General features: G+C 34.0%; 1 protein-coding gene across 1 annotated transcript in view; it reads right to left on the bottom strand.

Moving 5' to 3' along the window:
* The window catches only part of LOC123564804 (papilin-like), a 409,588-nt gene that overhangs the window by 365,020 nt on the left and 17,948 nt on the right, over positions 1-26,620 (bottom strand). The window contains exon 2 of the mRNA XM_053520994.1: positions 479-569. Coding sequence (XP_053376969.1) covers positions 479-529 — 51 coding nt within the window. The 5' untranslated portion in view covers positions 530-569. The remainder of the gene's footprint in view (positions 1-478; positions 570-26,620) is intronic.

Genomic DNA, 26,620 nt, shown 5'->3' with positions numbered 1-26,620 from the left:
TACAGTATTTTTTACCCCATTCTAGCACAAAACAACTGTTCTTGTCACTTTTCGGGAATGTTTTAACAGGAGAGTAAACGTGTGCCGCGCTCAAGTGCTGTTAAAACACTTAAATATATGCGCGTTCCGTGGCAAAACGTAAACGTAATACGGCCCAAAACGGAAAATTCAAGGAACTGACGTCAACGTGATAAAACAACGCAGACATTTCCGCGAATTTCATGGAAATGTAATGACATTGAGGAATGATATATTAATTTATTAGTTTCTGTATGTTTTATGCTGGAGTAGCGTTAGTGTCTGCTCATTTCGTGTTAACACATATTCAGATTCCTCGGGATACGTTGGTATCCTCGCAGGCTCGAGCAGTATTTCCAAATCTAAACTTGTAACTGAGTTTCAAATAATATCTTCATAACAAATATCCCTCTATTATAATATTCGTCCCGTGAATAAACAAACAATAAAAGATACTTACGGAAAATATAACAACTGTTGTTAAAATCCATTTGTTTTTTGGCGTCTTCATTTCCTATACACGTGCATGTACGTAGGTCTTATCCGAAATCCTGCAACGAAAATAAATGCAAAATGGAAAACAAATCTGTGTTGAAAAATACACAATGTTCACCTTTTTAAAAGTCTGGTAGGAGGAAATTCACATTAAGTGTTGTTAACATGTCAAGTTAAGTTAATCTTTCAAATAAGGATGAAATTCAATTTTAGTCAAATATCAGCAATTTTCCGTAGTGTAACTAATAAAAAAATAATTAACCTAAATTTAGGGAAAAACTGAGCAGACGTCATAAACAGTATATAGATTATTATATTTCAAAGTTCACACTTTCACGCAATTTTACATAATTTTCTGTATCGTTATTTTTATCTTTTAGATTATTTTTAAAGTAAAATGCGCGTTCATTGCTTATTTTAATGTAAGTAAAAAAAGTAGCCAAATCTATATTTTATGGCAATATCTCAGCAAAAATAAAAAAAAGGTTAAAATGAGTAAAAACATCATCCCAACAAAAATAAAGATTAAAGTAAACGTTGAATGATTAACCTGAAACTGTTTTAAGCGAATAACTGGTCAACTCCTATATAACAAAGAATAAAATGCAACACCGCTTCAGCCAACTGGAACTTTTTATTGAACTCTGAAAACAATTATCCAAAAGATGAGACCAGTTCGGTCAGATAATCAAAACTGACAGACCCTAAACATCAAGGACTTAATATCCCTTCTTGATTAGTTTCCCCTTTATTGTATTCCAGAAAATAAAGGCACTTGAATATTTCAAATTTTAAGGACGGTTGTTATTCGAGTATGCTGAAGGATGATGCTAAAGGCGAACGGTTACTTTTGAAAAACAAAGACGTGTATTGTCATGTTAAAATTTCTTTGATATGGAAACGCTACCCCAGATGTGAAATGCCGAGCGCTTCCTTAATGACATGACATTTGTCTTCATTAATTCGAATGGTAATTAAACAAAAATAAGCGAGAGTGAGACTGGTCGTGAAAACATAACTAAAGGCGCATTTATTTTTTCAAAACTTTCAATCCAATGGTTTATGACAAGCGTTGTATTGAAACGGATGTTGTTAGCGCACTTGGCGAGGAAGCATGGGGGTAAATTGAAGCAATTTTCTTATCAAAATGTGGAAACGTAACACAAAAGGCTGCAGCGGATGCAAGAATTAAATCGGATTTGGTATTTTTGGAGCGTCAAACTCGGCTAATATTATTTTATTAGCTAAGACAGCTTAAGCTTGTATTGTATCTAAATGAGCCGCGCCATGAGAAAACCAACATAATGCATTTGCGACCAGCATGGATCCAGACCAGCCTGCGCATCCGCGCCAGGATCCATGCTGTTCGCTAACAGTTTCTCTGCAATAGGCTTTGAAAGCGAACAGCATGGATCCTGACCAGACTGTGCGGATGCGCAGGCTGATCTGGATCCATGCTGGTCGCAAACGCACTATGTTGGTTTTCTCATGGCGCGGCTCAAATGTCATCTTTACACGAACATGAGGAAAACTGCTTATACGTTTAATGTTTTGACTAAACAAAAGTTTTTGAAAGTATTTGTCCTTAATAGTCAGTTTTACCACACCATTGTGTTTCTGTTTAGATAAGAACTTTTTAACATAGCCAAGATTTTGGCGTTAGTGCACGCTAATTAAAGAGAACTGAAAAAGCTCTCACTGTGACAAGGACGTCAATTTACGTCATTGGCTGTGATCTTGATTGTTTTACTGTTTTTTTTTTGTTGTTGTTTTTTTGTTGTTGTTGTTTTTTTCACGTTGCAAAACAGAATCTCAAAACATGCTGTGCAAATGGCGAAAGAAATTTAACTATTTAGTAAGTTCGAAGGTACGAAGGCGAAGTGTGAAGGTACGCACCATCGCGTTTTATTAATCGTGTTTTTTACAGGGTTTACCCTTCCCAATTGTCACACTAAGATTATCAACACAAAAAAACCCAAAAGAACCCTAAAAGAAACGCACTGTTTTCTTTGTATTTTCGTAACATAGATATATAAGTAATAATACACAATCTATAGATCATAAACATAAAAACAGAAAGGAAGTACGAAAGAAAATGACGGAGAAGAAGAATAATTATGTGATCAAGATCACGTCAAGGTGTTGTTTTATATAGTTATCATGCCGCTGCCATGCCATACATTTTGTCTAAGTCTACTTTTGTCCGGCCGCAGGCCGGTATTAATTTCACCTTTACTTCCTGTAAATATCTGGGGTGAAGGTCATTTAACAGCTGATTAAAACTGTACATTTTGATTGGTGGATGAAAAATTCCACAGCTAGGTTTTCGAATGGAATAGATAATAATTTCTTAAGGGGTGTGCATGCAGGTGCTCTGAGCTGTATTGTTAGACAGTATAATCCGTTGCAAGACTCCTGTGGAAATAGCTTACGTCATAAATCTGAATCCCCTCGGTAAGGCATTCTCATCCATCAGATGTCCGTCAAAATCCCGAGACCGTTCATCCGGGGAACCACGGTAGACCTCTGGTATGCGAGAATGTCGGTAAGGAAACTGCAGCGGCATATTCGAAAACCCTGATACGAAGTGATCTCCCGTAAACGATTTACAGTCACCTCGTCCCCTAGTCATCTCGTGCCCCAGTCACCTCGTCCCCATTTTGGTCATTTCGTATCCCTTTACGATTTCAAAAATGGCCATTTTCGCCCCTCCTTTTTAGTCTTGTTTTTTGTGTGTGAAAGTTTCCTAGATTATGATTAATGTAATATTGATGTAAAATACGTGTTCTGTAAATATGTTCTATACAAAAACATGAAAATTTTACTTTAAAAACTACATTTTGTTTTGCTTTATAAATACCCGATCGTATGTAAAAGTGCAGAGTGCATACACGTTTCGTAGCTTAAAGTGTGCATTGACTAATGCGGCCGTGTATCTTTTTTAAACATACTTCTTGTTAGTTATGCAGAAAAGAACACTAGGTCAAGTCAATTGATATTTGCTTTAAGACTCTGATAAACTGTTTAGACTGTTGTCAATTTACCACCAACGGAGTCCGGATAAAAATCGTACAGAAAGTCCGTATAAATATTAAAGAAAAGAAAAAAAAACCCCAAGAAGTCAGAAAAAAATAGGTCACTTTGGTATGATATGATAGTTGGGATCATATTTTTCTCATCCACTCTTACACTGGGACTATGATGTCAATATTCGTACTCAGTCGTAACTGGAAACCGGTACAAAATAACATTTCAGATCAAATATCTTTGACACACCTTTCATCCATAGAATTTTGAGAAAATCTTACGGAGGTGATGAATGACAACTAAGAACACTCGTAAATCACAAGATTGAATTAACAAATATATGAAAACGGACGGCAAAAGGTAATGATTACTTTAAAAGTTTTTTAAATTGACTCCGAAGAATTTAAACACATAATGATCTTATTTACGGGTTCAATGAACTTTTTAGCACCATTACGGTGACACTATGATATTATGACAGAAGTTTTTTTAAGGTAATATCACTGAAAACAGATATAAGCAAACACCCTCCTACCCACTCACTGTACCACAATAACTGTAAAACATTTTTTTTTTTTTTTTGGAATTTTTAACAATTTTAATTTTTGGCAGGTTAGATCACATTAAAGGTCTTTGGATTATCATGAAAATCCGTGGAAACTTGATTTGATTCTAATATCAAGGCTATCAAGGCCGGTTGTTATGTTTTAAATAAATTATAAATAAGCCCTTGCCATAAACTGGGTCATCAGAATATCTTATGATCCAGTTATAATGCAACGCCTTTTAGTGAATTTTGTAGATTAGACAGAGCAGAGGTGAAATAATTCCACAGATATATTGATAATACTGACATACATGCAGTACTACCTTAAATTTTCTTGAGATTCGGTACCAGTAAAACATTGCTTCATTATACACTGGAAAGTATTTTTTTTACAAACAGTAAAATTAATAGACACTTTTGAGGTTTAGGAAGAATTGTGATACAATTATCTTGGGTTATAAAGCAGACTGAGTCCCGAGTGCAGTTGAAGACAGGCGATGCTAGTAACAGATAATCTGATATACAGAAGTGCTTTCATGCTTAGGTGACTATTTGAGCCGCACCATGAGAAAACCAATATAGTGCGTTTGCGACCAGAATGGATCCAGACCAGCCTGCGCATCCGCGCAGTCTGGTCAGGATCCATGCTATTCGTTTTCAAAGCCTATTGCGATTAGAGAAACCGTTAGCGAACAGCATGGATCCTGACCAGACTGCGCGGATGCGCAGGCTAGTCTGGATCCATGCTGGTCGCTAACGCACTATATTTGGTTTTATCATGGTGTGGCTCATTTTAAGAATCTTATTCCATTTTCCAACAAAACTGAAGATGTAAATAATCCGCAATTCTTGTCAAGAAGGAGGTTCGATCTCCAAGTCAATCCTGTGCAGACTTATCTTGAGGTAAGGATCCGCAGTTCTAGAGGTACAGGTTCGTTCCTCTAGTCCGTAACTATTCAGCAAAATATATGTTTTGAACGATAGAAATACTTTTGATTGACCAAATGTGCTTCCCTTGGTCCATCGTCAAACCAAGTACTAGCCACTTCTGTAACTCTAAATATTATTTTGAACTTAGTAAGTAAATGTTAACTATAAAAACACCTTACTCCTCATCCACTTTCAGTTGTATATCGGCTCAGTAAATGCACGATGGCCAAAGTATATTGGTATTTTTTGTTTGTTCTTTTTTTTATATCTGCCTGATCTATAAGCTATTATGTGACTGGGTGATGCATGTTTGAACATAGTTTTATGGCTTCTGGCTATGGAGGATAATCTTAAATAAACATTAGGAACATCCAAATACATATGTCATTTACTGTGACAGAAGTCAATAAAATTAAACCGATCACTATCTCTAGTAAATAGATTGATTTTATCGTAAGTTTTGACCCAGACGGTCATTTTAAGTGGCGACATGTATATTAAAACTTTCTTCTTCAGAGCTGATCCAATCTTAAACAAATGCAGACTTAATTCTTTGTAAGAAAACCTAGGCTTTTGTATTAAACCAGGCTATTTTGCTCTTATTTTCATAAACTGATTAATCTTCATATTCAATTTAGCCACCGGTGTAAGGACCTAGTTTGATAGTTTTCTATCCACTTGTACAAATATTATATCGCTCTAATATAAGATAGGTTATTACAATAAACAGATTTAAAGATGTACTACCTCTTCAAAATTGCCGAAAATAACGTTCTTCAAACTTTATCCAAATGACAATAATGCAATACTCAAAACAGATAAGGAAATGGAAACTTAAGTTTATTTACTTTTACATTAAAATATTTTCTTTCTGTTCACCAGATTTTTTTTTTATTTAGTTCAAGTCGTAAGAATGACTTGAAGCAATTTCTGCATTTTGGAGGAAGTTGGATGGATGCTCTTTAGGATTAAAAAATACGCACCCGTAATATAATGTTACATTATTAACTTTGACAGAATCATACCTGAAAGGGGATATACTGTTGGTAGCAATTTATGACGCTATGTAGCAAAAATTCTAGTTTTATACAGGCTGATTGCATCCACTTTGGCAGAGCACGTAAATGATCCACTGACTAGATCTCGTAGTAATTTCTCGAAAAATCTTTTATTTTTTGCCAATAATTATGTTTAGAGGGCAATCTGGATCGACAAATGAGCCGCACCATGAGAAACCCAACACAGCGCATTTGCGACCAGCACGGATCCAGACCTACGCAGTCTGGTCAGGATCCATGCTGTTCGCTTTCAAACCCTATTGCCATTAGAGAAACCGTTAGCGAACAGCATGGTTCCTGACCAGACAGCGCGGATGCGCAGGCTGGTCCGGATCCGTGCTGGTCGCAAATGCACTTTGTTGGTTTTCTCATGGTGCGGCTCAAATGGTATGATGTCCCAATAAGACACCGAAATATCAACGGAAGTATCATTACTTAACGAAACAAAACAAAATATAAGAAAAGAACGTATTGAAAATTTCCTATATACCTTCAAGACACACGCGTACAGTTTGGGCATGCTACACAGAACTATAAATAGAAAAAGTGGTAACTCCAAAGCTCGTTCAACACGACAAATACGAAAATGTTGCAGGCTCGGTTTGATTGAGCCTGTTCATGAACGGTAGTGGAAATGCATCCTACCGTCCACGCCCTCCAGCCCCGGGTTGAGCAGAACTCAACATTTACACATGCTACAAATACAAAAAACAATTTAAAGAAAGAGATATCCGCAGATGTGTTCATACGGCAGTGAACATGGAACCTTCAATGATACACTAGCGTGTAATCCCTTGAAAAGCGGCGTATGGTCGCCAGTTAAAATAATGGGTTTGCCCTAAACGAGAAAACAATGGACAGAACTAAACAAACTGGAATTTAGAAAGGGGATCTTAGGTTATGGAGCGTGCATATCACAGGAACTGCCATAAGACAAAATTAAAAAGCAGGCACCATATCCAAGGGGTGATTATACAATACCCAAAGCTATGAAAGCAGGAGTATTGGAACCATCCAGGCCGAAATGTTCAAGCTGAGAAACTAAACAGTATCAATAACACGACATAAAAGTCGTGCTGAACGATCTGAGAAGATCGAAATATAACAGCCCTGATTGAATGTACGGGGAGACTTTTTACGGCCGGCAAACGGCACAAACAACGCTGCTGTGATAATAAATAGAAAAAGTGGTAACTCCACATGTCGTTCAACACGACAAATACGAAAATGTTGCAGGCTCGGTTTGATTGAGCCTGTGATATAAAGTTTCTATTAAATACTAAAGTAAGGAGAAAGTGAGGTAAATAAAATAAAAACTGCGCTGATCAGTTTCTGGTTAGTACAGAATAATGCACAGCAAGTGCACTACAAGAATGTCCTTTAACTTAAAAGGGACTTCTGGCAGACTACTAATGCAACAAAATAAGTGTGGTTTTCAGATAACATATCCAAAATCATACTGCCGATAAGTAAAGGTTTTTAATTAGAAATTCTGCATTGTCATTTTTCATTTAACAATACTATCAGCGTTCACGTGGTTATTTTGTCCATAACTACATACATCTCTGTAATATGCATCTCTTCTACTTTGTTTGGATGTTCATTTGCTCATGCAGTCTAGCACAAATCTTTTTTCGACAAAGTAAGGTCAGAGAGAAAATGATATGGTCTGAACCACGCTCTGTTGTGGCCTACTATAAATATCGCACATAGTTATGAAAATGTTGAAATTTATTTTACGATAAACGGTAATTTTATATGCCCTTTTAATTTACAATAGCAATTTAATTTTAAAATCCGCCAGCAAGCTGATTATTGTAGCATCATAGTATGGCAGGCGTCAATGTAACATTGCGTATTGCGTCACGTTGTAAAATTTGCGTTGTCAGTCAGATTGACGAAGTATTTGCGGAATGTTTTAATTGCACATTCCATTTTAATCAGCTGAGAATACTGATCATTTGAGCCGCGCCATGACAAAACCAACATAATGGCTTTGCGACCGGCATGGATCCAGACCAGCCTGCGCATCCGCGCAGTCTGATCAGGATCCATGCTGTTCGCTTTCATAACCAATTGCTATTTAAGAAACTGTTAGCGAACAGCATGTATCCTGAACAGACTACGCGGATGCGCAGGCTGGTCTGGATCCATGCTGGTCGCAAAGCCACTATGTTGGTTTTCCCATGGCACGGATCATTTCTTTGTATTTTTGTCTGTTTAACCCTGTACTGGAAAATTATGTTATGTAGAAAAGCCGAAACGCAAACGTGAAAATGACGTTTCCCATGTTACATAAAAATAGTGTATTTTGGTAAACTCAACGGCAAATTAGGCGCAAGTTTCGCAGTGGACTCAGAGGTCATATTATACTTTGGTGTCAAAAGCTCTCTGTTAACGCTAATCTGGAAGACATTGATGCAGAGAATTACAATACAGCGGGCAATATGATTATAGCAATAACCTGTGAATCAAGCTTGGTCTGTAGCATCTAAAACCTTTAACCATAAGCCTCCTGGCGGCAAGGGATTTTGCCTTTGCGACCAGTGCAGACCAATATCAGCCTGCACATCCGTGCAGTCTGATCATGGTCTGCACTATTCGCTATTCAGTCAGTAAATTTTCACTGAACACCCCTTCGTATAATATATGGTACTGTCCAAATTGGTCAGCCCGGTGTCAGTATAATGTGACTGGGTGGGGTATCATGCCACGTGTCTACGGCGTGATATTCCAGTGAGGCAGCACTATAAAATTGGGCATTGTGCTCACTGCTACAAGTAGACACCGTCGTTTATATGACTGAAAAATTGTTGAAAAAGACGTTAAACCTGAACACACACACACACTGTCCAAATTGAAAGCTGGACAAGTTCATTATAGAAATGTAGCAGGGTTAGGGTTAAACGATTTGTTCTCATAAACTACTTGATGCATCTTCACCAAACTTGTTTCATAGCATCTTTGCATCAATATCTCTCTGTTTTACTTATTAGAACGAAAATAGGCAAATCTTTAAACATCTTCTTCTTATAAAAACGTTTGAAAGATTATCCCTAAAGTTGGTTTGTGACAGTATTGGATGGATTAGTCAACTGTAAATCGAATCTGAGTAGGGACCATATCGGATATTTAGATCAAGAGCCGCATGACCTTGATATGTCAAAAATGCCATATCTAACCATGTTCACAACTTAGCACATTCATTTGTCCACACTGTTCATTCATATTTAGATAGAATGTGTCTGACTTTTGTGTCTAATAAGAGTCCATAGACAGGCCAAAAAAAAGTTTCTCGTAAAGACAGCCAAACGTAAACTAATATAATATGGTTGTAAACGTAGATGAGTGACTATTGGACTAAACTATAAAAATCAGCTTGTCTTAAAGCTAAGCATCTGAAATACATATCGGATTGTATGAAACTTGAAATTCGACAAATGCTTTGAGTAACATATAGAAATAAAACAAAAACAGCATTTTAATTATACTGTTTAAATCGTGCCTTTACACGTTGTAATTGATACTCATAACGCATACTAAATAATTTTGCTATGTTAATTTCATTTATGTAGGAAATGTTTGTGTTTTTTTTTTTTTTTTTGAAAAAAAAGACCTTTGGTGAAATAATGTTTCGGCCCTGGGTTTTATCAAGTCACACGCACAAGTCTTAGATGACATATTTTGCAATTATTCTGGCTAACAAATATATAAGAGATCAATTATTCTGGCTAACAAATGTATAAGATCTCTTGTTGCAAAGAGTGAAAAAATATATATTAAGCAACTATAAAAATGTAAATGATTGCCAAATTGATTTGGAACAGGGCTATTGTTGTATGAACTTTGTCATGGGTTTAAGTATGTACTGAACATAATGTATGATTTTTACAGGATCTTTAGATAACATGTAGTTATTTAACAAAAACAAGAAAAGCAAGTCACACAAATTAAATATTCTGCTACAAATAAACATGATAATAAACAGACAGTAGTAAAAGTGTCATCTAGAATATCTACATATTTTTTTAGTTGAATTCAAATGCAAGGACTGTTATCGCTCATCACGAAAGTACTGGCAAAATACTGCCCTAGTTCAAGCGAAAACTAACAAACAAAAGAAAGCCAATATAGATAATGTACAAGTTGCCGTGGTCAGCGCACAGGTCGAGGACTAAATTCCATAACATTTGAATTTTTAAACTCTTTTTGATGAATTATCTGATCTTAGAGGAGGCCACTGACAGAAAGTTCGTGCGTCCGTGTATCTATATGCAAAATACGTCAGTCCAGAAGGTTGGTAGATGAGTATTTTTTTTTCTAAACGAAGTAATCTGGCAATCATGTCATATTTTAAAAACAATTTTTTGTCTATTGATACTAGTACATTCATATTCAAAATGTACGGTGCTAGTTTGCTAGTATGGACTCCGGCATAATATTTATTTACAAATAGTTACAGTAAGAGAGAAAAATATACGGTTTGGTAACCGGAGCCATACTCTATTTTGACCTAACATAAATATCGCACATAGTTATGACAGTAGTAAATTTTATTTCCCGAGAAACAATAACTTTAATGGCCTTATGATATTTGTTCATACAAATCTGATTTTATATTCCACTAATAATCTAATTATTTCTTTGGGCAGTAACAGCTAGCCTAACCTTGTCACAAACCGTTCCTATTAGTGATATGTGCTGCCGAGAGTTTAATGCAGTTTATCACGTGACAGTACGTTGAAAGATGCATTACTGCACATGGTTTGACGGAAGCGGAAGTGAACAATTGTACTGGTAGATTGATACACAACTTTATTGACTAGCATGTAATTGAAAATAGTTTTCTTGTATCAAAAACATTTCTTGTATAAATGTACTGGCATTTAAGTAAAGTAAAGATATTTAAAATGTGGACCAGTTTATAGACTGTTTCAGGCTATGTGTTGTTCAAATTTTATAGTATTATGTACCTTTTCTCTGCAAAACAACGGTTATTAGAGTCAGGTATGGTCAAGTCAGAATATATATAGAGAAATTATAGCATAAAATTAAAATATAAAGATTACTTCTCAGCGGTCATACTTAGTAGCTGAAGTTTGTTATTTTTTATAACGAATAAAGAATATCAGCTTTTTACTACGCCCATCGCAGTCTCCTATGTGTTGGTGATCATGCGGTTCTAAGATTTTGAATTACGATATGATTTAATAATATATAATAAATTGCACAATTATATGTCCCGTATTATTATTTAGTAATCTGATAGTTTAAAAAGTTGATATTTCATTTCAACATCATTTTTCAATTTTTTCAAAACGAAATTTTATCCCCCATTACACACGCGCCTAGATAACTGAATGAATTCCTAGGAATTTTAATGTAAGAATTTTAAAAAATGATCGGACTAAAAATATGTTTTTCTTCAAAAAGACAAAACACGGCTAAAGCATCTTATTTTTTATCACGGTTATAATGACAAATTAGACTGTAAAACTTGGAAAATCGGCTCGTGTAAGTGCAGTCAAATAACTTTGAAATGGTAGCCTAGATTTGCCACGCACTGAAGTTGATATATCTGTAAATAAGCCAACGAAGAAAAATTTACCATGGCTACAATAATTTTCGTTAATAAATGGTGAATTTGCCAATGTCATAATTGTTGAAATGAGCTTGTATAAGATTTTGATATCTCTGTAAACACTGTATTGAATGATACGAAACCTGAAAATGGACAAACGCAGGGACTGATATACAGGTATTGTGATAGCTAATTGCATTTATTTATCGGAAAAAATATATCTAGTACTCTTTAACAAGAGATCACAGAGTGATCTTGGCGCCCACCAATGTGCCATTTTTGAGTGTTCCAAATTTCAAGACTTATTGACTAGCTCAAGGTCAAATTTTCATTTCCGTACACAACACTGTGCATGTGGTCCAAATTCGAAAGCTGTAGCTTGAGAAATGTGAAAGTAGGTCACTAGATCAATTTCAAGGACAAAGTTCCATGTACACAAAACTATGCATGTGCATCAAGTTTGAAGGCTGTAGTTTGAGAAATCTGAAAGTAGGTCACTAGGTCAATCTTAAGGTCAAAGATTTTTTCGGTACACGAAACTATGCAAGTGGTCCAAATTTGAAGGCTGCAGCTTGAGAAATGTGAAAGTAGGTCACTAGGTCAAAATCAAGGTCAAATTTCACTTCAGAACACAAATCTATGCATGTGGTTCCAAATTTTAAGCCTTTACCTTCAAATATGTGAAAGTAGGTCACTAGGTCAAAATCAAGGTCAAATTCTATTTCGGAATACAAAACTATGCATGTGGTCCAAATTTGAAGCCTGTACCTTCAAAAATGTAAAAATAGGTCACTAGGTCAATGTAAAGGTCAAAGTTTATTTCAGTACACAAAACTATGCAAGTGGTCCAAATTTGAAGGCTATAGCTTGAGAAATCTAAAAGTAGGTCACTAGGTCAAAATCAAGGTCAAATTTTATTTCGGAATACAAAACTGTGCATGTGGTCCAAATTTGAAGCCAGTACCTTAAAAATTTGAAAGTAGGTCACTAGGTCAATGTAAAGGTCAAAGTTCATTTCGGTACACAAAACTATGCATGTGGTCCAAATTTGAAGGCTGTAGCTTGAGAAATGTAAAAGTAGGTCACTAGGCCAAAATCAAGGTCAAATTTTATTTTGGAATACAAAACTATGCATGTGGTCCAAATTTGAAGCCTGTACCTTCAAAAATGTGAAAGTAGGTCACTAGGTCAATGTGAAGGTCAAAGTTTTTTTCGGTACACAAAACTATGCATGTGGTCCAAATTTGAAGGATGTAGCTTGAGAAATGTGAAAGTAGGTCACTAGGTCAAAATCAATGTCAAATTTCATTTTGAAACACGGAACTATGCATGTGGTCCAAATTTGACGTCTGTACCTTCAAAAATGTGAAAGTAGGTCACTAGGTCAAAATCAAGGTCAAAGTTTTTTTCCAGTGCACAAAACTATGCATGTGGTCCAAATTTGAAGGCTGTAGCTACAGAAATGTGAAAGTAGGTCACTAGGTCAAAATCAAGGTCAACTCATGTCAAGGTTCATCTTGCCACTCAAAAATATACATGTGGTCCAAATTTGATAGCTGTAGCTACAGAAATGTGAAAGTAGGTCACTAGGTCAAAATCAAGGTCAACTCATGCCAAGGTTCATCTTGCCACTCAAAAATATACATGTGGTCCAAATTTGAATGTTGTAGTTATTGACAAGAACATTTTAAAAGCTTTTCCCTATATAAGTCTATATGAACCATGTGACCACCGGGGCGGGGCCATTTTTGACTCTAGGGGGATAATTTGAACAAACTTTGTAGAGAACCACTAGATGATGCTACATTACAAGTATCAAAGCCCTAGGCTTTGTGGTTTGGACAAGAAGATTTTCAAAGTTTTTCCTTATATAAGTCTATGTAAACCATATGACCCCCAGGGCGGGGCCATATTTGACCCTAGGGGTATAATTTGAACAATCTTAGTTGAAGACCTGACTAGATGATGTCACATACAAAATATCAAAGCCCTAGGCCCTGTGGTTTTGGACAAGAGGTTATTCAAAGTTTTCCCCTATATAAGTCTATATAAACCATGTGACCCCCAGGGCGGGGCCATATTTGACCCTAGAGAAATAATTTGAATCATCTTGGTAGAGAACTACTAGATGATGCTTCAAACCAAATATCAAAGCCCTAGGCTCTGTGGTTTTGGACAAGAAGGTTTTCAAAGCTTTTCCCTATATAAATCTATGTAAAATATAGAAATAAACAAAGGGCCATAACTCACTCATAAATTGTTGAACCAGTCTGATTTTCAGGGGGACACAACTAGGGTACCAATACATCATTCTGACAAAGTTTGGTCAAATCCCCCCCCAGTAGTTTCTGAGGAGATGCGATAACGAGAAATTGTTAATTGACGGACGGACGGACGGACTGACGGAATGACGGACGGACGGACCACGGACGCAGAGTGATTTTAATAGCCCACCATCTGATGATGGTGGGCTAAAAAGCCACAATTCTCTCTCAAACATAATAAATACGTGGAATTTGTACCCCGTAATACCATACAATTACTATATTTTGTATGAATTTAAAGTAGACAGAAGAATTGCAAAAATAACTTCGAGATGCATAAAAGTTTTATCACAATCAAATGTTCATAATACACTTTAGGTGCGATGCATGAAATCCAATTATATAATGATTGAAAGACGATAAAATGTAATGATTGCAAATTGAGAACATGGTCTCTCTGTCTTTGATTTATTTATTGAGTATGTACTAACATCTACGATGACCATTTTTACGGAATCATTTCATTTGCAAGTCTTTGATAATCATATGCTGTTTGAACAGACCTTTGTCAAAAGGATTAATGAATTGTCCAATTGAACAATGTTGTTCCCAATCAATTCACCACAAACCACAAAGGTTTTCCCGAATATTCTCTGTACATCTATAAATGACTACAATGAACTAGTTTTTCTAAAGCTTCCAGAACATTCTGATGCTTTCTATACTTGATTCCAAAAGGTCTGAAAATGTTTCTATTAGGTCTAAAATTTTCTGTTATATTACTGATATATAGAACTCTAAAATGTTCTGTTCTGTTTTGTTCTAAAGAATTATATAATGGAATCTATATGGAACAAGCAGATATTCTATGTATATCTAGTCAGATAAAAAACGTACTGTAAATCAAATATATATGTTAATTATAAGCAAATGAAATAAAACAATTAAACTAGCATAAATATATATGAATATAATGTTGGACTTTATACGACTGTAACATTGTAAATTGTCTCATATATTTCTGATGTAAGTTAAAAGCCATTTTAAAGACGCACACATGTTAAAGACAGCCATGAGTTTTTGTCATTTATTTTCAGGATGAACAGAAGGCAAACTCTCTGTATTGGTTAATCTGTCACGTGTTGGCGATCACATGTTACTTATCTTTTTAAGTATTGTATAAAATAAAAAATATACCATAAATAACAAAATTATAAGTGCCGTGCTATTATTCCCGGTAATCAGATCGTTTAACGAAAGGTTAAAATTTCAGTTTAATATCCGTTATAATTTCATCGAAATGAAATTTTATACCCCACCACACACACGCTCACGCAATTAAATGAACATGTGGAATTTTCATGCACGATGTTAATGAAAGTCGATAAATAGACAAATAAAACTAGTTTCTTTCAAAAAGACCAAGCTTTAAGGTATACTAGACCCGAATTTCATGTTTGAAAAATGAATTATTACTGCATATAGTTTATGTAAATATAAAATTAGCAAGTTTCTATGTATCAATAATACTGCTCATTAGATTTAAACAGTACAAACTGTATACATGTATAGCACAACACAGTATAATAGTGCACTTTCTCTAAAAACTGGAAGCCATTTGAACAAGAGGTTGTTATCGCATGACATTAATTACGAATGTAGCTCTTTTTGTTTTTGTTAGGTTTAACGTCGCACCGACACAACTGTAGGTCATATGGTGACTTTCCAGCTTTGATGGTGGAGGAAGACCCCAGGTGCCCCGCCGTGCATTATTTCATCACGAGCGGGCACGTGGGTAGAACCACTGACCTTCCGTAATCCAGCTGGATGGCTTCCTCACATGAAGAATTCAAGGCCCCAAGTGAGGCTCGAATCCACATCGGTGACGGGCAAATGATTTGAAGTCAGCGACCATAATCACTTGGCCACGGAGGCCCCCAGCTCTAGAATTAATCTATATATTGAGTAAAGTTTGTTAAGTACATGTCATTCCCTGGTATGCTTCATTTTGATATTTTTAATATTGATGACTCATTGGTAGAGTAAGTGAAGCGTGTCCTAGTTTCGAGACATCATGTATGTCAATAAGTAATCTATAGTCTATGGTTTTGCAGAAGGTTCCATCACAAATACTGGAAACAGGATGTTAACATTATTTAAAGTCTAGATTATTCTGGATTTTTTTCAGAACCGACTTTTTATCATTAGTGATACATGAAAGAGACGGAACCTTCCATGATGCTGTCTGAGCACAGGGCAGAGTCTAAGGAAGATCTTTTCTGAAAAACGTTCCTGTATTTCTTAATAACATATATTACCAGTTTGGATATTTAACATTTGATGGATTTATATTAACATTTATCTTTTAAATAGAGGATTTATATTCTTTGAATATACTCAATTCAGATGGGATTGTGTCGAAAAGTTTGAATTAATAGTGACTGGATTTTTATTTTACCAGGGCAGGATTGAACCATTCTTGAATACTAAAATTGGACTTTACGGTTAGTAAATATTGTCAAGGTATTTGAAATGTTACTTTTAAAACGATCTTTGTTATTGTTAATAGTTGCTGGTTTGTTTTTCTGTTACTTTTAGTATTTTGAGTAACAAGCAATTGTTAACCTTAGACATAAAAAGTTAAATAAATTTAAAGCTGATGTTCTACTTCTTAACAAAATTGTCTATAGAAAAAAGTATCTTAGTGAAACAAGATGGCCTTTGGATATCTCTTAAACTGTAATTCAAAAGAATGGTTATCAGACTAACAAACTGAGTAAACCAGCTTGTTTAATCTTCTATGTAAACTGTTTTATATATTGGTTGGTACGAAGTTGAAAATCGACAAACGCTCTGATTAACATGCATAATCAAACCAAAAAGCATTTAAATCATATTGATCAAATTGTGTGTTTTAAATGTGATGATATATTACATGACAGTTAATTGCATTTACTTAATAAATGTTCTCCAAAGGAATATATTTATTAAATGATTATTTTTTTAAAGAAGGCGATATCTTCTTAACGTCACACTTGTCCTTCCTTTCAAATCATTAATGCTTAGAAATAAATTTTCCGTACGGATTAAAATAGATCAAAGCATTTCAAAAATAAGTATGAGCAGTTGCTTTTGTGGTCTTTGACTCATACTTCTGCACAAAACCTTGACACCAAACAAGCGGGAATAATGCATAGAATCTAATAATATAATAGATTGAAAAACAATGAAATGAGGACTAAAGGGTAAAGATTACTTGAGATGTTTTCAGAATTGACTTGTAACGTGATGTTGGTTCACTGCTCTTTTTTACCATGATCAATTTCGTATCATAAGTTATGAATGCTATTGATTGGGTATATGATGGGCATATAGCATGTCTGAAGCAGAAGAGCCACCCGTATACCTAGGCAACATGTATGTTTTACAATACTACTGATCTATTTTATCTTTCTGAAGATGAAGGACGTGGCCACCAGGTTTTTATTTGCCAGAAAAAAAAGTGAACCTGAATGTTTTATTGATGTATTTTGTTATCTCAGAATTTGTCATGAATAACACAGTAAAGAAAATACAAGATAAATATAATATAAATACACAATATAATATACCATAAGAGTCATTTAAGCCCATGATGAAAACCAAAGGATAGAGACTATAAGATTCTGTCGCTGTCTGATGTTAGGGTAGAGTAGGATTGTTAGTAGTCAAAACAGAATAATGAAATGTGACACTGTGTCAAGAATTTTATCCAACGAGTTTACTAAATTTGAAATAAGATTCCTTTTATCTTATAAAGTTCACAATAAAAATGATATTTCTTTACTTCTAATAAACAATGTCAATTCGACCAACCTGAAATGACGTCAACGCCAAAATGTTTTTGCAGTAGTGTGATTTCAAATTTTGACATGGCTTTATTTCAAGTGATAAAAGTCAGTTACGTGGTATACTAGTATTTTGCTTTCTCCCCCTATAATGCCCCCATCCGCTTGTTAGAGACTACAGAAACACTTTACATGTGGTCAAGATAACATATCCAAAATCTGTAGGAAATCTTGTTTCACTTGATTTTTAATTAGCAGTAATGCAACGTCATTTTTCATTTTGGAGTGTTTGAAATAAATGTTGTTATTTTGCCTTTATACACGTCTCTCCTGCTTTGTTTTGAGGCAAGTTTGTTTTCATGTCGCGGAGCCCAATATAGTTAACAATAATCTACCTTTATTTGCAAAACAAGTACCAGAGAGGAACTAATAAGGTAACCTTTACCATCCTCTGTTTTGATAGTAGTATGAGATTTATTTCACAAGTATCTGTTAAGTTTAATGACCATATTAATAATTTTAAAAGACATCATTCTGGTTTTATAGTCGTCCAATAATCTGATTATTGTATTATTTAACAGACGTCGGTGTTAGGTGTTATATTTGTAAAATAGTAAAAGCTTTAAAAAATGCTGATTAAAATATGTCACATTGAAACTGTCTGCAGCAAAGATGCGGATTTTGTATCAGGTTTTATCACATGCCGCTACTAGGGAAGATGTATAATTAGACTGATTATGATTGCATATCGGAAATAATTTTTGAGCTTTCTAGCAAGTCATACACCACTATATTAATCATAGAACCAATTTCTGACCAAATTTACCATGCGATTAAAATAGTTTTAACGAATGACAAAATACTCTTAAGTTTTCTTTTATATAGATATTTAAAAGTGTCGCAGTTGTTAATCGTCTGTTTCAAACTCGTATATTTGTTCAAAAGAGAGAACTCCCGGAACTATTCAAATTTTAAGAGGCCAGTGGAAAGACCCATGCTATACACCGGGCACGTTAAAGAACCAGACTCTCTATTTGGAAAGAGCTAGGCTAAATTAGTCGGACAGGCCTGTATCTAAAAATGATTTATCTCTCTGTTCTTTGGGCTTTTTCTCACTCTGTCCCTCTGGTCAGACACTAGTAGAGGATGAGATTCGCGCCCTAAGTGATTGCGTTTGTTGTACGTAAAGCGCCTTTGAACGTGTTTATCATGAAAAGGGCGCTACATAAATCTGGTATAATATAATGATAATCTGTCCCTTTTTCTCTTTATAACATATGCAATCACACCGTGTCCAACGTATACGTTGCATTTACGGCGGGTACGCTAAATACACGGCTTATTGTACGTTCCATTACCGGCATTTCCTGTTGATTTTGTCAACGTCCTGCATTGTGAGGTAAGAAAAACTACTTATTTTCATTGAAGTTCAAGTTTAAAGAAACGATATATTCAGTACGACCGACAGATCATTCACGCTTCCCATGGTGATGTGGTTTTGACTGGTAATTCTCTAGTTTCTTCAAACATTCGAGTTAACAGACGTGTAGTGTCGGTTTCCACTCGGACATACACTTTCAAGTTCACTTTCTGTCTCTCAAAACCATTCTATTGACTTTTCATCTGTTTAACGAGGGAATAGTATAACAATTTACTGATATAAAATATATATCACGGCATAAATTGCTGATGTAGGGGCGCTATATGCCAAAATTAGTGTTGTACGTCCCATAAACTCGAATGTTGAAGTTCAATAAATATAAGTAGTTTTTCTTACCTCACCATGCAGGATGTTGACAAAGTCAACAGGAAATGCCGGTAATGGAACGTACAATAAACCGTGTATTTAGCGTAACCGTCGTTAATGCGACGTATACGTTGGACACGGTGAATCAGTAAAATGAAGTCAAAATATATAAAGAGACATGGTATAATAGACATAAAATATAAAGGTTATCTAATCAGACTAAGGTGTTAATTGCAACTCCTAAATGTTTATTATTTCTTACATAGAATGAACAATTTCAGTTATTTAACGCTTTCATCGTAGCCTTTAATATTCAGTCTGCCATGCGGCTCTAAACTTTTGAATTATGCTATGATTTAATAATATAACACTTATAATTATAATACAATTATGAGTCCCTTGTTACTGTTTGGTAATAAGATCGTTTAACGAAAGGTTAATATTTCAGTTAAATCTCCTTTTATTATTTCATCAAAATGAAATTTCATCCGCCACCACATACACGCTTACCCGACTGAATGAATACATTAGGAATGTTGATGTACGAAATTAATAAAAACCATGAACAGACCAACATATAATTGTATGTTGTATGTTTCTCGTTGAAAATGCCAAATTAAGCTTAACCATGTTTGTAAAATGCGGAAAGGTGGCGAAAATATGACATATTGGACTGAAAATACCGCAAAAGTTTTAAAACTTTAAAATATGATTATATTGATTGATATATAACTTGAAAATCGGCAAACGCTCTGATAAACATAAAAATCAAAAACAATTATACTGGAATTATGTCTATCGCAGCATAAGAAACTTAATACTCATAAAACGCATCATATAATTCTGATGATACATAAATTATAAAATTCATTTAGGATTTGTATCTTAAGTCCACTTTTCTTATAAAATAAATTTTTCTTTATGTTTGAGATAAATAATTGTTGCTTTGATCGTCATTACTTACGTTTAGGTGAATACTGAACAAAAAAAAAAAAAAAAAAAAAAAAAAAAAAAAAGACTTAGTATAATGACTTAAGTGGCTCTGTGGTCTTCACTTTGGCAATTACATAGTTGAATCATGTCGGTATTGATTGATTAGATCTAAAAAAAAAAAGAGAGAAAAAAAAAACAGCTACGAAGTGTGAATTTTACAAGGCTTATTTCATGGGCAGTCACAAAGGGTATATTCTTATGGTTGACAGGAGAGCTCACCAGGGACGTAAAAGGACGAGATTGGCCGTTACTGAATTTTCGGTATTTGGGATAGTTTTTGCGTTTGTTTTAATGTCACAGAGCCGTTCTGACTTGGCAATTTGTTACGACATGTCCAGTACACTACAGATCTATCTTGTCATCTTGGCAGTATCAAACAGTAGAACTAATGGTACTTAGTATTTCAATTTGATATTGTTTAGTTGAAATAAAATAACCCACAAACAACAACATCGGGTGTATTTGCTTGACAAACACCAGACACCAACAACACTCCGTCTGCTAAGTAACCTTGCAACATTTACATAGAAGATGATTTTTCTCACGGAGTGAAAATGTTGCATGAAAGGTTTTTGGCACATTCATAAAATGTTTTTCTTAATATCATGTTTACAGTGATCATATTTTGGCCCATATGTACCAGATACTGATAAGTACAAAATTTCACTTAGAGCTTGTCAATATTTTCTCTATCATATCTGTTAACACGATTCATTTCTATTTAATGACATAGTGATAATGTTATGCAACTTTTAGTTAGATTTTTTTTTATTATAAACGATTTCAGGAAAATAAAGTGTCTTTTGCGATGCATGCTTTTGATTGATAGGACTAAAGTTTAACACTTTTTTGTAACAAATTTACTTTGCAGATAATTGCGACAAAACATTTATTTAAAATATTTTAGTCGATTAATAAATATTTTGAATTTTGTCCCATTTCAAATGAAATCAAAATGTTATTTTTTTTCCAGTATTGAAGACATCATTCTTTAGCATAATGTTTTATCCAGCTTTCAAATGCATTTGCTCATCAGTAAATATGAAACGTTTTGTCAAGATTATTCGCTTTTATGATAGATACATGCCTAAACATTCACAAATAGAAAGAGGCAAATATGTTTTCAAAAGCTTATTTCCAGTCTTTCTTCATGTATTGAGAAATGATCTTCTTCTTAATTTTTGTGCAGAAACAAGTTTTGATTTATCAAAGTCGATTGCGTTTTGTACAAGAACAACCTCTGATTTATCAAAATTCATAACGTTTGTACAAGAACAACCTTTGATTTATCAAAATTCCTTACGTTTGTACAAGAACAACCTTTGATTTATTAAATTCGATTACATTTTGTACAAGAACAACCTCTGATTTATCAAATTCGATTACGTTTTGCGCAAGAACAAACCTTTGATATATCAAAATTCATTACGTTTTGCACAAGAACAACCTTTGATTTATCAAATTCAATTACGTTTTGCACAAGAACGACCTTTGATTTATCAAATTCGATTACGTTTTGCACAAGAACGACCTTTGATTTATCAAAATTCATTACGTTTTGCACAAGAACAACCTCTGATTTATCAAAATTCATTACGTTTTGCACAAGAACGACCTTTGATTTATCAAATTCGATTACGTTTTGCACAAGAACAACCTCTGATTTATCAAATTCGATTACGTTTTGCACAAGAACAACCTCTGATTTATCAAAATTCATTACGTTTTGCACAAGAACAACCTCTGATTTATCAAATTCGATTACGTTTTGCACAAGAACGACCTTTGATTTATCAAAATTCATTACGTTTTGCACAAGAACAACCTTTGACTTATCAAGGTCGATTACGTTTTGCACAAGAACAACCTTTGATTTATCAAAATCGATTACGTTTTGCACAAGAACGACCTTTGGTTTATCACAATTCATTACGTTTTGCACAAGAACAACCTTTGATTTATCACAATTCATTACGTTTTGTACAAGAACAAGCTTTGATTTACCAAATTCGATTACGTTTTGTACAAGAACAACTTCTGATTTATCAAAATCCATTACTTTTTTGTACAAGAACAGTTTTGTACAAGAACAACCTTTGATTTATCAAATTCATTATGTCTTGTAAAAGAACAACCTTCGATTTATCAAAATCCATTGCGTTCTGTACAAGAAGAACATCTGAATTATCAAAATTTATTACGTTTTGTACAAGAACAACCTCTGATTTATTAAAGTCTATTACGTTTTGTACAAGAGCAAGCTCTTATTTATTAAAGTCCATAACTTTTGTACAAGAACAGCCTTTGATTTATCAAAATCTATTACGTTTTGTACAAGAACAAAAAAACATTTGCTTTATCGAAATTCATGTTAAAGAGTTATTCTTAATTATTACATTTCGCATTAAAACATCAGTGCCATTAGGAGAGACGGGATAGCATAAGTGCTTTTTTTAGCAAATGTCTACCGAAGTTCCCAGGCAGAACTGCTTTGTGACTTCTGATATATGAGAGAACAAGTAAAGCTAGACATATAAAATATATATTTCTATATTGCAATCTTATTCTGAACAATGCTCACTTGTTTTGGGTGATCTGTACAGTTGTAAACTTAATTAAAATCTTGGTGTTGGTCTGTTATTGTAACAGAAGTGTTGTTCAAAGCCAGAAGCAATGTGGACAGATAGGCGCAAACTTGAAAGCACACGGCTTTCAATTCTGCTGAAAAGCGTACGCTTTGTTAATGTAAAACTAGCTCGGATACTCTAGTACATGTATTTTGATAATTAATTGTTTAACAAACATTTAAAATGTTTAAATGAAATTAAACCAGACAGTGTGTATTATAATCAAACATCATTTTGCCCGCTAGATTAATTTCTAAAATGTATGAAAAATGAATCGGAAAAAAAGCCACTTACCATATAAAATCCCTGCAGTTATTTAAATTCATGTAAAGTCTATTTGAGTTTAAACTAATGGATTTCGTGTAATTTGATAGGGATAATAATAGATATGAGGATACGGCGCATCAAAAGTTATTATTAGGTTATATCGTTTCAATAGCGGTTCGGTTATCTGTCAAAAGTAAACATGAGTTAACGCGTTTATGTTTATTTAGAAAAAATGAATATCCATTACTGACCTAATTGAAAGTAAACTACCAGCTGCGTAATAAGGTCATACAATCTTTTATTATAGTGATATATCATAACTTTTATACACCCAGCCAAACGGGTCTATAAGTCACCATACATAAATGTTCAACAATAATTCACGGAGTCACACACTAAAAGAATACAATAACGACCAACGATATTTTCATTTTGAAGTAGTGCTTAAAAATACTTGTTAAAGTTAATTACTAATTCTTAAAAAAGCCAATGAACTAATGTAACTACGTTTGTGTTATTTCTGCACGTGCCACGTGCCAACACGTGTTTTTTTTTACTCAGATAAGTCTGTAGTAAGATATACCGAGTATGCAACCAAAGTGCGTGCACATCATTTCTATCAAGATCCAATACTAGAATTTTAATAATTCAAGCCAACTGAGCTGCATCGTGCTTACCGAAGTAAATGAAGGAGCTGACATAACACCATAATAAATAAATAGCGAATTAGTAAGCCAAAATACAACCAGACTATTTCATTTCTAGTTATCGCCGTTCTTCAACAGTATTTCCGTTATGTAATAGCTGGCAATGAACCTAACCAGTGTTCTTGGATTCTGTAAGAGTAAACACCTGTTATCCGCAAGTAACTGCCAACTTCCCAACATGAATAAGAGATGAAGGACGAATGATCTTTTATCAAATCACGCCTCGTTCACGACCCTGTGATCAGTGTATCTGCGCTCTCCCTATTGAGCTAAGCGGACAATCAAGGGAATAGATTTCACTTATAGGTCAAGTATTTAAATAAGAAAAAAAAACTCATAGAAGCTGAATAAACGCTGAATAGATATTACTGTTGTAATTGACCGCGTACAAGAACATTCTTTTTATTCAATTTTTTAAACTAGTATTTCTATGCACTTAATATAAAAAAAGATAATGCTGCATAAATTTAAAAGTTTGTATAAATACGCGATTAGGTACATATAAGCCACATATAGGCAAACATTAGATCTTCACGCTGTTTTGCACATAAAAGTGGTTTTGTCTAAAACCCACATAATGTATTTAATGAATTATTCACACCTTTTTGTAGACCATTTATCGAGATATCCCTTTTACAAACATTTGAAAAGGTAAGTCTAGATATTAAACCTTTTCGTTGCTCTGTGAAATTATTTACCAAAAAAATATAATTCAAACATTTTCCTGTCAAAGGAATAGGGAGGTCATACGGACCACAATTTTGAGACCCTCCAAATACCAAAAAATACAGTTTTTGTTTACTATTACTTTCTATTGCTGAGATATTCGCTTTATATGTTTAATTTTCTTTTCTAACTATTTAAACAGTAAAGCTACAGATGTCATATCATTTACATTTCGTATAATATAAAATTTCCACATAACTTGTTGGGCGTCTAGGTTATACTGTACAGAAGGCGAGAAAAAGATAAATGTCATTTACCCCGTAAAGAAAATCAAATACGTTTAGGATAAAGTTACATCACACATTTTCAATTAAACAAATCTAAATCAATTTTAAATTTCACAAGATTTTTCTCTTGTATCAATGTAAGTTTTCTTGCAAGATTCCTTTACCACTTTGTGACATCGTTATAATATCGTGACTTTCAAACAGATCTCGCAATATATGATGAATGGCTCTCTTTCAATTATCAAAGCTTTTGCCCAAGGTCCAAACGACTGACGGCTAATATTTTTTACTATTGACTGTAAATCCATTCAGTAAGTGTATTAGAAGCGAATTGCAAAGATGTTTTGTTTTGTTTTTCACAAAATTTGTCTTCAGTTCCGCATAAACCGGTCAGTAGAACAAACTATGGATCGGTTATTTATACAAGAGATCATATGATAAATCCTGATATTGCCTTCTTTTCAACAAATTATTAGAGGTCGGTTATCTGTTTATTAATTTAAAGAGATGACTATTGAGACTGCGCATAAAGTGTAGTTTTTGGCGGAATAACTTACCAGGTTCCAATTTTAGTGGAAATAGTTCCATTACAATTTCAATTCCTATATTTTTATTTACAAAAGGCGGGATAAACAGTTTGCTTTCTGTCTCAAAATCTAAAAAAATACTGCTACGGAAGGACATATTTATTTAGTCTTCATTATAGTCTCATTTATGTGCATACAATACGGGTACATAAAATAGTTAACATATTTAAAACATCAGTACACAGTCATTTATAAGAGACACTTGTATACTACACTGTGTCTACCACTCTCATGTACATGTTATTATAATTTTAAAACCTAGAAGTTGTTGCTAATCGTTAAATAAAAAACTTATAAAACTTACAACCTAATATTACATTAAAGCTCAATAAAAAAAAAACAACAGCTGTCCGTAAGACAGCACGCTCGACTTTTCTCAGTGCTGACTCTGGATTAGAGCTTTGCCATTAAAAGGGGCTTAACTCAATCAAATATATAATCAGAGTTATGGGGATTGTTTCTCCTGATGTAAACTTTGATAATAAATAACTATTTTAAGTTTCAAGTCAAAGGCTATTGATAGTAACAGAGATATTTGACTTTATCAAACACTTTAACCAACAAATTCTAAGTTAAAATGGGACATAACTCTGTCAAAATTCAAATTGGAGTTATGGAGATTGTTTCTCCTGGTGTAGACTGATAGTAAATAACTATTTAAAGTTTCAAGTAAAACGCTTTGATAGTAACAGAGATATTCGACTTTATCAAAAACTTTAACCAAACAATTCTAAGTTAAAAAGGGGCATAACCATGTCAAAATTCAAATCAGAGTCATGGGGATTGTTTTACCTGGTGTAGACTTTGATAGTATATAACAATTTCAAGTTTCAAGTCTAAAACTTTGATAGTAATACAATGTCAATGAAATGGCAATACTGCCATAAAAACGTGATGTTGTATACAAAAAGATATCATATTTATTATAAAAGGTCAACAGTTACTGTAAATACAATAGGGTTATTATAACAGAAGCTCGATCTGGGATGCTG

Source organism: Mercenaria mercenaria, chromosome 1, assembly GCF_021730395.1.
Source record: "Mercenaria mercenaria strain notata chromosome 1, MADL_Memer_1, whole genome shotgun sequence".
NCBI lineage: Eukaryota > Metazoa > Mollusca > Bivalvia > Venerida > Veneridae > Mercenaria > Mercenaria mercenaria.
The sequence above is the reverse complement of the archived record's forward strand: the minus strand, read 5'-3'. Positions and strand labels throughout refer to the sequence as shown.